Source organism: Epinephelus fuscoguttatus, unplaced genomic scaffold, assembly GCF_011397635.1.
Source record: "Epinephelus fuscoguttatus unplaced genomic scaffold, E.fuscoguttatus.final_Chr_v1 AP022699.1".
Classification (NCBI taxonomy): domain Eukaryota; kingdom Metazoa; phylum Chordata; class Actinopteri; order Perciformes; family Serranidae; genus Epinephelus; species Epinephelus fuscoguttatus.
In genome coordinates this window covers 603,013-616,841 of record NW_026057521.1, presented here as the reverse complement: position 1 = coordinate 616,841, position 13,829 = coordinate 603,013, and the positions used below count along the sequence as shown (strand labels likewise).

The 13,829-nt window shown below is 43.1% G+C and overlaps 1 protein-coding gene across 4 annotated transcripts in view; it reads left to right on the top strand.

The window, feature by feature from the left end:
• The window catches only part of abcc1 (ATP-binding cassette, sub-family C (CFTR/MRP), member 1), a 119,967-nt gene that overhangs the window by 64,732 nt on the left and 41,406 nt on the right, over nucleotides 1-13,829 (top strand). For all 4 annotated transcript variants that reach the window (XR_007448858.1, XM_049570834.1, XM_049570833.1 and 1 more), the window contains exon 8: nucleotides 12,780-13,007. Coding sequence is in view for 3 of the 4 variants with exons in the window: in XM_049570834.1 (XP_049426791.1) it covers nucleotides 12,780-13,007 (228 nt within the window). In the remaining variant the exon portion in view is untranslated. The remainder of the gene's footprint in view (nucleotides 1-12,779; nucleotides 13,008-13,829) is intronic.

Sequence of the window (13,829 nt, the reverse complement as noted above, 5' to 3'; positions counted from 1 at the left end):
TCTATGAAGGTTTTTTTGGGGGGGGCGATAGAAAACTTGGGTAATAAGAAAAAATAATAATAGTAATAATAATAATAATAATAATAAAATAAAAAAAGAAGATTATACAAAGACCAGTAGCTGACGTAATGATCGTTTACTGTAATTTATCTGTTCAAAACTATTAGGTTCACAATCATAATGTTTGGTCCAGTTGCTGGATGACAAGCTTAATACAACATCACTGGTATTAACTTATATTAACTAAGGACGGACGGCGTAGGAGGAAAAAAGAGCGTTTCTCTTCACCAAGCTGACCAGGGTATGACACTAACTAGCCCACTTTTTAATGTCATCAGAGCCAACAGCTGATGGTAGCTTAGCGTTGCAGTAAAGCTATATAGAGTTACACAGTATAACATTAACGTTACATAAAAGCGGACGAGTCGGCTGAGTGTTTCCACTCACCCCAATCAAGTTAGCGCTACCAGTGGTTCGTTATGTTGGTAAGAAGAGTGGGGGTAAAGCCAGCCGGCGCTGCTAATGTTATGATACCAGAGAAGAGGGGGGAGGAAAAGAGAGAAAAAAAAAAGCACCTAGGTCATGGCCACAGCATGTCAGCGGTAGCGTATAGCAGAAACAGACCTCTGACTATATCTAACACAGATAACAAAAGCAGTAGTTAAAATATTTTAAACCCCACATATATTTATAGTATCCGAGGCACATGTGTGTCTTTACTGGTCAGATAATGTCCATTAATGGCGCGGTAAACAGAAATAAAGGCCGTCGTGTATTCTCTAAATAATATTCAAGTTAATCGGCAATTTTATTCACTCACCAGTCCGTCCAACAAAGCTGAGCTAGAAGAGTGCAATGTCCCCGGTTATTTTCTTCAATGATAGCGTTACGGTTGATCAGGAGTCTCATTCAGCGGGTAGTCTGTCCTCCAAAAAAGCAACGACCTCAGCTGGGGTGCAGAACTCGTGCCTGGATCCATCGGCAACCACACGAAGCTTAGCAGAGAAGCGTATGCTGAACTGGTATCCCGCCACTCTCAGCCGGGTCTTGACCGGAGCAAAGACGGCTCTCTTCCTAGCCACTTCGGCACTGTAGTCGGGGTAAATGTGAATCTCTGAGCCTCTGTAGGACAGGGGGCCTTTCTCTCGTGCCAGCTGCATGATTCGTTGCTTCACCTGGAAGCGGTGGATGCATGCTATGAAGGGTCGGGGCGCGCCGTCTTGTCTTCTCTGGGTGGCCAGCCTGTGTGCTCTATTCACGGTCAGAGGATGGGAGAAGGCGTCGGGACCGAGGATCTCTCCCAGGCAGGATTCAGAGAGGTCGGTTGGTTGGCTTCCGCTCCTTCTGGTATGCCTGTTATACGAATATTGCACCTCCTGGATCTGTTCTCGAGGTCATCCACTTTTAGTTGCAGCTGCTCCTTTTCCTTCGTAAGTTTTCCGACTGCCGATTCCAGTGTAGTTAGCCTCCCGTGGAAATCGTTCATTGAAGTTTCAATGGCCTGGATTGTCTGGTCGTGTTTGGCGATGGCAGCATGGTTGGCTGAAATTTGTGCAGTCAGGCTTGTAATAACCCGCTCCTCCATGCCAGTGAGCAATTTCTGGATATCAGTCAGAGACGCTGCCGGTGAGTTGTCATTGTCGCTATGTGCGGGGTCATTGCTAGCTAGCAGCTCAGAAGCTAAGTCGCCGTCTTGTTTGCTCTCGTTCCTGTTTTCGGCTTTTTTACCTTTAGTTGTGGTCGTCTTGCCCATGTTTAACCGAATATCCTGGACACAAACTCAGAAGTCCGCTTTAGAAACGGGTTCACCACGCTCTAAGAAGGCAAATAATGCAGCGGATATCAAATAAATGTCGAGTGGTGACAGAGCTCTTCCGACCTGCTGCCTACTCCATCGCTCATCAAACCAGAAGTCTTGTTATCAGTTATTTTGAGATTTAATATGCCACTAAGGCTGCAGCTATCGATTATTTTAATAATGGAGAATTTTACCAATGAATCCATCAATTAATCCAGTAATCTGGTAAGAAATACTTTTGCTTTATCAAAAGCAATAGTAAATATGCAAAAGAGAAAATAAGACAGGTCTTTTAAATAAACATCTAATCTGTTTACTTTTTAGATAAATCAGCATTTTTATTGCTTAAATTGCAACAACAATTAGGCTCCGACTGCTATTTCAGAAAGCACACTCAACAAATCCTGAACCTAATCCTGATCTCTGAGTTGACTGAGCCTGAGCTGGGAAACACTGAGTTTTTGGTTCCAGAACAGCTGATCAGAATTAGCTCAATCAACTCTGAGTATGTTCAGCCTGAGAGGCCGTTTACACGTACACGGTAATTTTGATAAACGGAGACATCTTCCTTCGTTTGTGCCCTTCGTTTACACGCAAACGGAGATTTCTCCTCTGAAAACGAGTCTTTCTAAAAACTCCAGCCAGAGTCGAGATTTTGGAAAAATTCCGGTTGCGCGTTTGCATGTAAACTGAGATAAACGGAGATAAACGGAGTTATAGGCAGCCGACGTCACAGTATGCGCCGTAACTTGCACTTGTGTCAAAAGTGCGACCTATGTTGCTATGGTGACAATGGATACATGGAAGGTTTGAGCTTCTCGTTACACTGCCACCTACAGGTTTGGCATGCTGTTGTGTATATATACACGGGTAAGTGTAAACGAAGATCTTTTTGAAAACGGAGACAGTGAAATGTCCGTTTATGAAAATAGCCGGCAACGTGTAAACGGCCTCTAAGGGAGTCGCGTTCATGGTGAGCACCAAAAGCTATCATCAGTGGAGTGCAGATAACATCATTTTCAGTGGCAGAAAGTGGAGTGGAGCCACATATTTCATCTCAACCGAATCAGAGATTTTAATGACCACAAATGAAGACATGAAAAAATCTATTACAGCAGCTGCAGCTAAACATGTGCGGTGTGATGGGAAAAGATTGCAGTGTGTTAATGGATAATGTGAAGTGATGTTATGTAATGTGATGCATTAATGTGTCTAATATACAGAAAATATAGAAACATTTTTATACCTTAACAGTGTTCATATATTTTAATATAATCTGCTATATCCTCTTATTCATCTGTAATCTGATGGAGCCCAAAAGCACTTGACAGCAACTCAAACACAAAAATATTGTACAGACTGGTAAAAAGTTTGCTTATACTTTTGTCATTCTTGCAATATTAGGCTTATGTTTATTGTGTTACAAACAGTGGTGGAGATCCAAGTGCAGGACACGGAGAGGGGTGTTGTTGATATAAGGTCTTTTATTGTAGAGGGGGGTATTGGATGGAGGGCTGATGGCAAGGGCAAGGAGATCCACAATAGATGAAGGCAGTGATGTGGAGAGGCGGACGTGCAGGTAAGTGGCTGGCAGCTGGATGAGCAGGTGATGGATCTGCAGCAAAGGAGTAAATTAAGTTAAGCACTGAAAAGTCACAGAGAAGCAAAGCTTTAGAACACTATAGATTTGGCCTGAAGCGTACTACCGCAGCAGTGAAACAACAATCTGGTGATGAGTGGCTGGAAAACTGAGGTAGATATACTGCAGGGCTGATGAGCTGATGGTTTGCAGGTGACTGGCTTGGAACAGGTGTGTCAGATCAGCAGAGACCAGGGAGCCGGAAGCAGAGGAGCGCCACGCCCACCACACAGACACAGACACAGAGAAACAGACAGAGGAGCATAGGGGACACAAGGGTAGGGGAAACACAAGGAAAAAACTGGAGACCAGACTGTGGCTGCAACATATTGAATTGCTGAACTGCTGTCAATCAGTCAATCAATCAATTTTATTTATAAAGCCCAATATCACAAATCACAATTTGCCTCACAGGGCTTTACAGCATACGACATCCCTCTGTCCTTAAGACCCTCACAGCGGATAAGGAAAAACTCCCCAAAAAAAAACCCTTTAACGGGGAAAAAAAACGGTAGAAACCTCAGGAAGAGCAACTGAGGAGGGATCCCTCTTCCAGGACGGACAGACGTGCAATAGATGTCGTACAGAACAGATCAGCATAACAAATTAACAGTAATCCATATGACACACACAGAGAGAGAGAGAGAGAGAGAGAGAGAGAGAGAGAGAGATGCAGGTAATGACTGTAGCTTACAACAACATTAATGAAAGTAATAATATTATAGTTATAGTTCTGGTTACTGCGGTACAATATGTTGAAAGTATGTATTAATACCTGGCAGTATACATGTGTGACAATAATCATATGTGTATAATAACAGAAGAAGTATGACTAATGACTAATGATGGCAGCAGCAGCAGGAGGCATCTGGCGGGACCACGGCAGCAGCACAACCACACACGTCACGCTGTCCAGGCACCGCAGTGATATGAGATCTGAGAGAATCTGAGAGACAGTGGAGCACAAAGGCTCCGGAGAAGAAGCCGAGTTAGTGACATCCAGAATGGCCGAGTTAGCTAGATGCAGTAATAGGATACGAGAGAGAGAGAGAGAGAGAGAGAAGGAGAGAAGGGGCCCGCTGTGAAATGACTTCCTATTCATGTATCTCCTTTATTCAGATGGAGCTATGATGGAGATGTGAGTCCAGAGTATGTTGCCACAGTAACTGACCAGTGGCGGAGCTAGGATTTTTCTAAGTAAGGGGCCATCCAGGGGCCACATCTCTCACAGAGGGGCCAAGTATTTGTCCAACATGCATGCACACAGTCAAATTTATGATAAGGTATACATACATTTCACGTGTCACACCTTTTTCAAACACTTTAATTTAAAAAAGTGTAGACAGTAAAACTCGTTTTCAGTGTTACATTTACACAGTCTCTGTACCAGGAGTCAATGAATGCCCTTTTCCGGTTTCCATGCTGCGTCTTTGGAAAGAGTTAAAGGACAGGCTGCACAGGACCCCCTGCTCTAGACTGGGAAATGTCTCGAGAGAAGCAAATTAAAAAAAAAAGTTGAAGTTACTTAATTGTTAATGCCCCTTAACTTTCAACAACTGGAATTCAGAAACAGTAAATGATTGTTAATGAGTGCATAGTTTACTGAAATTTACAGAACATTTACAGAATGAAAACATGTGCGTACCATCAGGTCCTACTGGAGCAGAATAACTCTTTGACTGCTGCAAAAGACCCTGTGCACTGCACTGGAAGATATCTGAAAGCAGCAAATGAAAAATTACATCAGCAAAACATAAGCCTACTCTCACAATGACATACACAAGCAGTAGTTACCTTCCCAGATAGCTCCTTACCATCAGATCCTACAGGAGTAGCACTGTTTGGTGACTCTGGTGGTTCTGCAGACAGTTGGTAAACGTCACCTGCAACAATTTCACTCTGGTCGTTTTCAGAACCAGCCCCCCCAGTTTGTAGCTAAAACACAAATATGTATCACAATCTCCAAGCTTGTATGCAGCTGAAACCATGTTGTCTAACTATCAGACCACAACTATTTAATTAAAAATTAGGAAAAAGACTTGAAACCTTGAAATATCAAGGTGAGCTCTTGTAGAGGTGAGGTGCAAGAATTCAAGTATTCGGGATACTGAAATTATCGTTCACTCAGCAGTGTCCAAAATTTTTTGCTAAACATATATGAAATTGTAAATCCTATTTATTTAATTTAATATTGGAATATTACAATTTCATGACTAAACACAACATGGGATTACACAATGTGCAAGTAGTCTAATCTACAGTGAGACAGAGATCCAGCTATAGATTAATGTCAAGGCAATGCCTACATTCATACAAACTTTGCTGTGGTCAAGTAAGGTGGATCTGCGCTTTGATACACTGTTCCTTTAATTTAGGATACATCCATTTACTGTTTTCACTATTTTTATTCACAATAGTCACAAACAAACAGAGGTAAAATATAGAGTGCCCACTAACGAAAATGTGGCGGAGATTCTCACAATCGCACTTTTACAATTACAATTACTAGTAAATTGGTACAAACAAGTGTGTTATGAGTTTTAACATTCAAGTTACCAGCTAATTGTTAAAGTTACTCCTCAAGCAGATCTCCAAACATTTAGCGCCAGTGTCAATTGGGATTTAACAGTATGACAATTACTTAACTTCTGTGCCATTTCATAACAATACCAGCCATATCATACATTACAGAGTTACTGTTGTTGCTGTGCCTAGATGATGTCTGACCTGGTGAAGAGGGATTGGAGCTGCCCTGCTCTTGACCGTGACCAGCCTCTGGTCGACCATCCTCTATCACACTCTCCCTGCTCATTTTCAGCGGCTGGTAGACAGACCCGTCTGAGAGTGACCCTTTCTTTTCATACTCTGAATTGCGACCAAACATTATGGTTAATGTTAATACAAAAATGCAAATTACGAAGAAGTAACGTACATTGATTAGTATTACATGTATTAGTGAAAGCTAATGCTAATTAATAGCTTACTGCTTCTTCTTAATTTAATGTTTGTCAGACTGAGTGACGGCAGCAATTAATGTTCTTTCAAACATTAATGACAACCATGGGGATTTGTGACTTACCAACAATCTCTACAAAACGTTGACTGCCATCGGGCGGTTCTCCGTGTCGTCTCCAGCCCACCTATTGCTGTGGTATCGTTGGAGTGTGAACCTGAGTTCTTTCAAATTATCGTCTTCTGTCAGCTTTATTGACAGTGGACGTGCCTATTTTGCGCACTACTGCCACCAATTGTTGGGCACAGAATTGCACCAATAAGCTGATTGTCATTCTCGGACAAAACAACAGATGAGTGACAGGACAGGGGCACTTCAGGGGGCCAGTTAGATTTCAGATGGGACCAATGCCCCTGTGGCCCTGCCCCTAGAACCGCCACTGTAACTGACTCAGGGTTACGCTGAACTGGCTTTGTGAAACAGAAAAGTCAGAGTTTCCCTCATCTCAGGCTCAGCATACTCAGAGTTTTCACAAATCCTGCTTTCTGAAATAGGGCCCTGGTTCCATTCATACCTGTGGCCCTTTTCTGCATGTCATCCCCCTCTCTCTCTCCCTCCCACCCATCCTGTCTTTCCTCAACTATTTTCACGAAGGCAAAAATGCTCCCAGTGTTTTTTTTAAATAAATAGTAGTCAGCATCAGTTAACAGCTAACTCAAAGCTGCAAAGCAAACAATGAGATTCGGGATCTCCTTACCCTCCAAGCAGAGGACAGGATTAGCTGCCATGTTACAGAGATGATAAACGATAGCTATTGCCATGTTTTGCCATAGTTTTTTTTTTAATGGTGCTGCTGTCGCGTATGTTACATGTCACGGTAGAGGCTGACACTGTTGTGTTAAATGTCATACCCATCATGCCTCTTTTGATTCTGCGATGCCGGCACACTGTCTAAAATCACACACTGTAGTGACATGATGCCACTGTTGTTTGGTTCTGTGTAAAGGAGGCATAAAGAAGGTACTTCATAGCAGCTCTGTAGCGTCACCTCTGTGTAAAAAGGGCTATTGTTGCTCTGGTAATACTAAAAACAATGCATAGTAGTTGTGAACATCCAAACAATGTGTAAGGGGCTGAACCAAGACAGCAATGAAAACATGAAAAAGGTGCCTAAACAGTGCCTGAACTGATACTTTTTTAAAAAGAAAGCCCAAAATGAACATCGGTGGCATAGAACAGCTTTTTGTATTGCAAAGGCAATTTATTTTAAATATTAACTCATAACAGTTTTAAGTGTACTTAAATATAGAAATATACAAAATGCTATTAACAAATTCACACGATAAATAAAACCTGAGCCTTTTCTAAAAGCAATCCAGACCCTATAAAGGCTTGACTTGTGTTATGTATTTGCAGTAGAGCACTTAAAAGGAAGCACGGGACAGAGGATAACGTTTCATGTTACTTTACTGCGGATAGTATGTAATACAACAACACTGCAAACTTTCTCCTCGCTCTTCTTTAGCATTATCTCAACAGTTGCCTAGCGCCACCTATTGGCCTGGACAAGTATTAGCTTTCAGAACACAACATTTCCCCCTTTCTTAAAAAGGTTACTTCTTTCCTAACACAAAATGAGGAACCAGCAGAAGTTAAGAAAAACATCGTCTGTAGTTACAAACTGGATTTTACTTCACCAACAGTGAGGGAACTGTCTTTACCATTTTCTTTTTAGTCACTGTTACAATAACAGATTATATGTCCTTTTTTTATGTACATAGTCCTTGATCCAAGCTGGCTGTTTTCTGTTTCGCTGGCTCCTATACTGTACATTGTCACTTGTGGCAGGCTCCGTAGGCCTTTGTTCCTCTGCAGAAAGAGTGAAGGTCTCCAGCAACACAGACAAGTGTAAAGCGTCCCAAGTCTTCCCATCAGTCAGTCTGTAGCTGTGAGGTCCTGTCTGCTGTGTCACATTCAGAGGTTCACTGAACTTGGACTTTCCTTTCTAGACATGCACTGGGTTTCTTCATGCGCACCAGTCTTCCTGGGTGCAGTTTTGGAGTCTTGGCATGTCTCTTGGCATCAGTGTATGTTTTCATGTGCTACTGTTTCTTTGCAACTCTGTGTGTCAGTGCTTGATCCTGAGCAGTTGTGAGCTTTGGCTGGATAGAGAGTTTGGTCCTCATTTTTCTTCCATACGTGAGCTGGAATGGTGATATTCCTGTGGTTGCATGTGGTGCAGCTCTGTAGACTCGAAGGAACTCAGTGACATGCGTTTTCCACGGAGCTTTCTCTCTTTGTGCAGTAAGGATGCATTCTTTTAACACCCCATTTCCCTCTGGATGGTAGATTGTAGTCCCGATGTGTTGGATATCTCGTTTCTCCAGGAAAGAGGATGGTTCTTAGGATGTTAGCTTTGGACCATTGTCTGTCACCACAGCCATGGGGTTTCCTCTTTTTTGATCTCATGAAGCTTATCACTGTAGCAGTGGTGCACTGTGGAGCAAAACACAACTCTGGCCACTTTGAATAGTAGTCCACCATGGTAATAGCGAAATTGCAGTCAGCAGGGCCAGTCTCAAATGGGCCAGCAATGTCGACAGCAAGCTTTTGCCAGGGTCCATCAGGCAAAGGGACTGGTGTCATGGGTGCAGGGGCAGTTCTTGTTGTTTTGTCATTCAGCTGACAGGACACACAGGTAGCAATGACAGACTCTACCAACACGTCCATCTTAGGCCACCAATACAAGTCTCTGAGTCTCTGTTTTGTACGTATTATGCCTTGGTGGCTCTCGTGTGCTAGGTGTATCATGTGGGAACGTAGCTTTACTGGCACCACTATTCTGTGAGTCCCTCTCAAAATCAGTGAGTTGTACACTGACAGTTCATTTCTCACCTGGTAGTAAGGTATCATGTCTGCCGGTAGGGTTTTGGATGATGCAGGCCACCCTTTAGTCATGTAGGTGCGCAGCTTGCTTAGCTCTGGGCAGAAAGAGCAGACATGTGTGAAGTCAGACATGGGAATGGCAGTTAAAAGGGTGAAAATGGGAGCCACAGTCTCTGGTTCCATGTCTGGGGAGCCATCCTCTTTGCATGGCGGTGGCAATCGTGAAAGGCAATCTGCTGCGGGCAGTGAGGGGTCAAACATGGCAAGTGCTGGACGGTCAGTAATAAGCAGTTTGACTTCATGGAAGCTGTTCTGTTAAGTCCATGTGAATGTAGTGTCATGCAGCACATTTCTAATTGGCTCCACAAAGGTTGCATAGTTTTGTATGAACTTGGAGTACCATGATGTCAGGCCCAGGAAGGACCTGAGGGCAGCATGGCTCGGTGTTGGAGCATCACAAATAGCTGCAATGTGATCATTATTTGGCAGCAGACCATCCTTACTTATGATGTGGCCCAGGTGAGTCAGCTTGTCCTGGTAGAATTTGCATTCTTTGTATTCAGGAGTAGGCCAGCTTCCTGTAGCCTGTAGAGAACAGTTTTCAGGCATGTCTCATGACCAGCATGGCAAGATGAGTAGACAATGATGTCCTCAAGATATGCTAGAACACCAGGTAGGTCTTGAAGGACTATGGACATCATTTTCTGAAATGCAGCAGGTGCTGATGCTAGCCCATAGCACACTCGCTTGTACCCGAAGAGCCCTTCATGGGTAATGCAGAGGAACCTGATGGTAGGCATTTGCAAGGTCGATGGTTGAGAACATGGTTGCTCCTCTGAGTTCTGAAAAGAGCTCCTCCATGTGTGGAATGGGGTAGTGAGGGTCTGAGGTCTGGCAACATCCGTATCCTAGCTGAGTTCTTCCATTGAGTCACCGCAATTGGCGACACCCAGGGAGACGCGTCAGTCTTCTCGATGATGTCAACATCCAGTAGACGCTTTAACTCTGCAGAAACAGCATATCTGACAACGAAGGGCAACCTCCTCAATTTCTGCTGCACAGTCTTCACATCATCTCTCACTTTGACTTTATGCACAAAGTTTTTCACACAGCCCATAGGTGGAGGCTGAGCTGTAGTCGCAGGTGGAGGTGGTGTTATAGTTGCAGGAGGAGCTGGAGGTGTGGCAGGAGGAGTTGTAGCAGAAGGAGGAGGAGGCAGAGCTGTAGTTATAGGTGGATGCGGAGCTGTGGTAGGGGAAGGTACTGTTAGCCCCCGGACTGCCTGTTCTGCTCTGAGTATCACCTTGTTTCCCACAATGACCATTTCCAGAGCCTCAATCAAGTCCAACCACAGCAGCAGTGAACCTGACTCCACAATGTAGAAGGAGGCCGGGGCAGAACATCCATCATGAAATGCATGTGTATCCAGTCGGCCCAGCACTGGAATCCTCTGTCTTGAGTATGTCACCAGAGGAACATCTGTTTGGTTCAGCGGTATGTGACTGAATGAATCCTCATTGACATGAGCTGGCAGCAGTGAAACTGAAGATCCTGTATCCACTATCATCTTAAGTGGGCACCTTTTTTCAGTGACTTGCCTACTTCTACATTGCACATTATTTTCTTCTCTGCTGGGACAGCATCTTTCAGAAGTAGCACTGTCATGACAGTCTCTCTCACCTCCGTTTTTTTGACTTGAGCGGCACACTTTTGCAAAGTGTCCAGTCTTTCTACATGATTTGCATGTTTTGTTTGTAGCAGGACATTTTGTGGAGTTTGCCACGTGCTTATCTGAGTCACATCTGTAGCATTTGCGTGTGTGTACACAGACTTTGCTTCAGCTTGTCTTTGGTTACCTGCACTGCTGGAGTGTTCCTGTTCCTTCTTTGACAGCGTAGTCATCCCCCTCACTGGCATTTCACAGCTCAAGAGCACACTGGCATCGTATGCGGCCGATTCCACTTGATTGGCAATCTGAATGGCCTTATCCAAAGTCAGTCAGTCAAGTCAGTTTATCTTCCAGTAGCAAACGTTCACATATGCGTCCACTGTACGTTTTTTCTATTATTTGATCTCATAGCATATCTTGCTCTGCATTTCCAAACTCACACAACGCAAGCATCTCACGAGCGCGGAGACGTACTGTGCAATAGCTTCGTCCTGCCTCTATGCCTGTTGGTGCAACTTATGTCTCTAGGCAATGACATTTACCTCCTGCATGAAATGTGCTCGCAGAGTGGCCACAGCATGGTCATAAGTGGTACCTGTTTCAGTCAATGTGAAGAAAATCCTGTGTGCTTCGGTTCCGACACTGCAGCAGTACAGCTCGCTTTCGGGCATCGGGCCACTTGGTTCCTTCCCCATCGATCACAAGCAGGTAGTTTTCAAACATTTTCAGGCACGTTTCAAACGGCATTGTAGGTTCTCCTGGATATCGTAGGAAAGTGGGAAGCAAAGGAGTAGTAGCCACGGCTATCCTCGTCGCCAATTTTGTTATGTATTTGCAGTAGAGCGCTTAAAAGGAAGCGCAGGACAGAGGATAATGTTTCATGTTACAACAACAACACTAAACTTTCTCCTCTCTCTTCTTCTCTAGCAGTATCTCAACAGTTGCCTAGCGCCACCGAGCCCGGGACAAGTATTAGCTTTCAGAACACAACAACTTAAGTGCAGCTTAACTACACTGCACATTATTCACTCACTTAGCACAGACTCTAGGTGTGACAGTGAGCTCATATTATGTCTAGTACACTGGCAGTGACTGTGGAGGGATTATCTTGTACATTTCATTGTGTAATGTTTGTGAACTTTTCTGTTCTTTTTTTTTTTATTAGCCTGATTTATGTTTACTTAATCCATCCATGTTTCTTTGGATACGCTGATGCTAGCTGCTGTTGATATATATCTTTGCTTACCTTATATTCCTGCAATGACCATTCAACAAGCACCTCTAATATATTCTGAAAAAAAAAAAAAAAAAAAAAAAAGATTTAAAAAAAAAAAAAACTCACAGTGAGACAGTATCTAAATCAACCAACACCACCATAATCATTGAATCATCCCTTTTTCCTTTCACTATGTAATGTGAAGTCTGGAAAAAAGCATAAGCTTCAAACGTCACTTATAGATGTGCCAATAAATTGCACCTAAAGGAGCTACAGTTTGCTGACCTTTCATGTTTTCCTTCCTGTTAAAACTGCACCTGCTACAGATGTGATGTACATGAAACCGTAATATTTAGCTTTTCTCTGGCACATATAGGGATTGATCAGATGTTTTGGCAATCAGCTTCAGTCTGAAGTCTCAACTAACCTGTAATAGCCAACTAACCAACCAACCTGTAATAACTCATTATTTTCATTTATTTGTTTTTACAATTACAGCGCTGTTTGGGAATCTCATCTTGGACTACAACTTTTAGAGGTGTACTGTCCAGAAAAAAAGATCCCACGAATAGAATATTTAATTAAAGCAGTCTATCTTTCCATTTTTTTTCTCCACAGGACAGAGCAGAAAACTTTGTACTCCCCCAAGCGGGTCAGTCACAATGAGGGCAAAGAAGGCAGAGCTGTGGAAGAGTCTGAAATCTTGATTGTAAAAACCCCCCAGAACACAAGGGAGCCTTCCCTGTTGTGGGCACTGTGCCTAACCTTCGGACCCTACTTCCTTATCTCCTGCCTCTATAAGCTCATCCAGGACGTCCTCATGTTTGTTGGGCCTGAGATTCTTCGGTGAGAAACCTACGTTTTTTCTCAGTCAAATTAAAGATGTTTCTAATGCTCCTCTTTAACATGTAGTTTTGGGTATGTCATATGTTTTTTGTGTTCAAGTTGTCATTAGTCAATGGCAAACAGAATACATGGACTGGATCTATAAAAAGGACAATGCTGGTCTACAAAAGTAGAATCTGGGCATAAATCCTATAGTTGGCTCTTTACTTATTGAAGCAGGGTTGTATGGGGTACTTATTCATAGATACTATATTACATACAGTAGATGTCAGTCGGCATGGCCCTAGTTAGGAGAAGCAGGCTGGAGTCTGACATGAAGGCTAAGCAATGCATTGCTGAGGAGGAGTCAGCAACAAAATGTATTTTAGCCACCTAAAAAAGTCCCACTGAAAACAATCAATATCACTTCAAGTTTAGGCTATTTTTATAATATTTTCAGTCCTTTACCTTTATGTTGGGCAGTGTTTTCTAACAGGAAAATTAAGCTGTTATACCTCTCTCTTCAAAGCCAGACTCCACTGCCAAAACAGTGATTTAACATTGCAGAACACAAAAGCTGCTGGTCTACCGCTGCCTTTAACAGTTAGTTCTCTTATTGTGAGACTTTGATGTTTAAAAAGCAGGGTTCAGATTCACCAAAGTTACACAATAATACAAACTAACTAAAGGATTGAAGCAGCAGTAGACCAGCAGCTCCTGTGTTCAGTGTGCTAAAATTACTGTATTTGTCAATGGAGTCTGGTGGCTTTGATGAGAGCATAGATGTGGAACTGAAACCGTTAACAGCTTCCCTGTCAGAAAGGACTGTCAGATGGAAGAGAA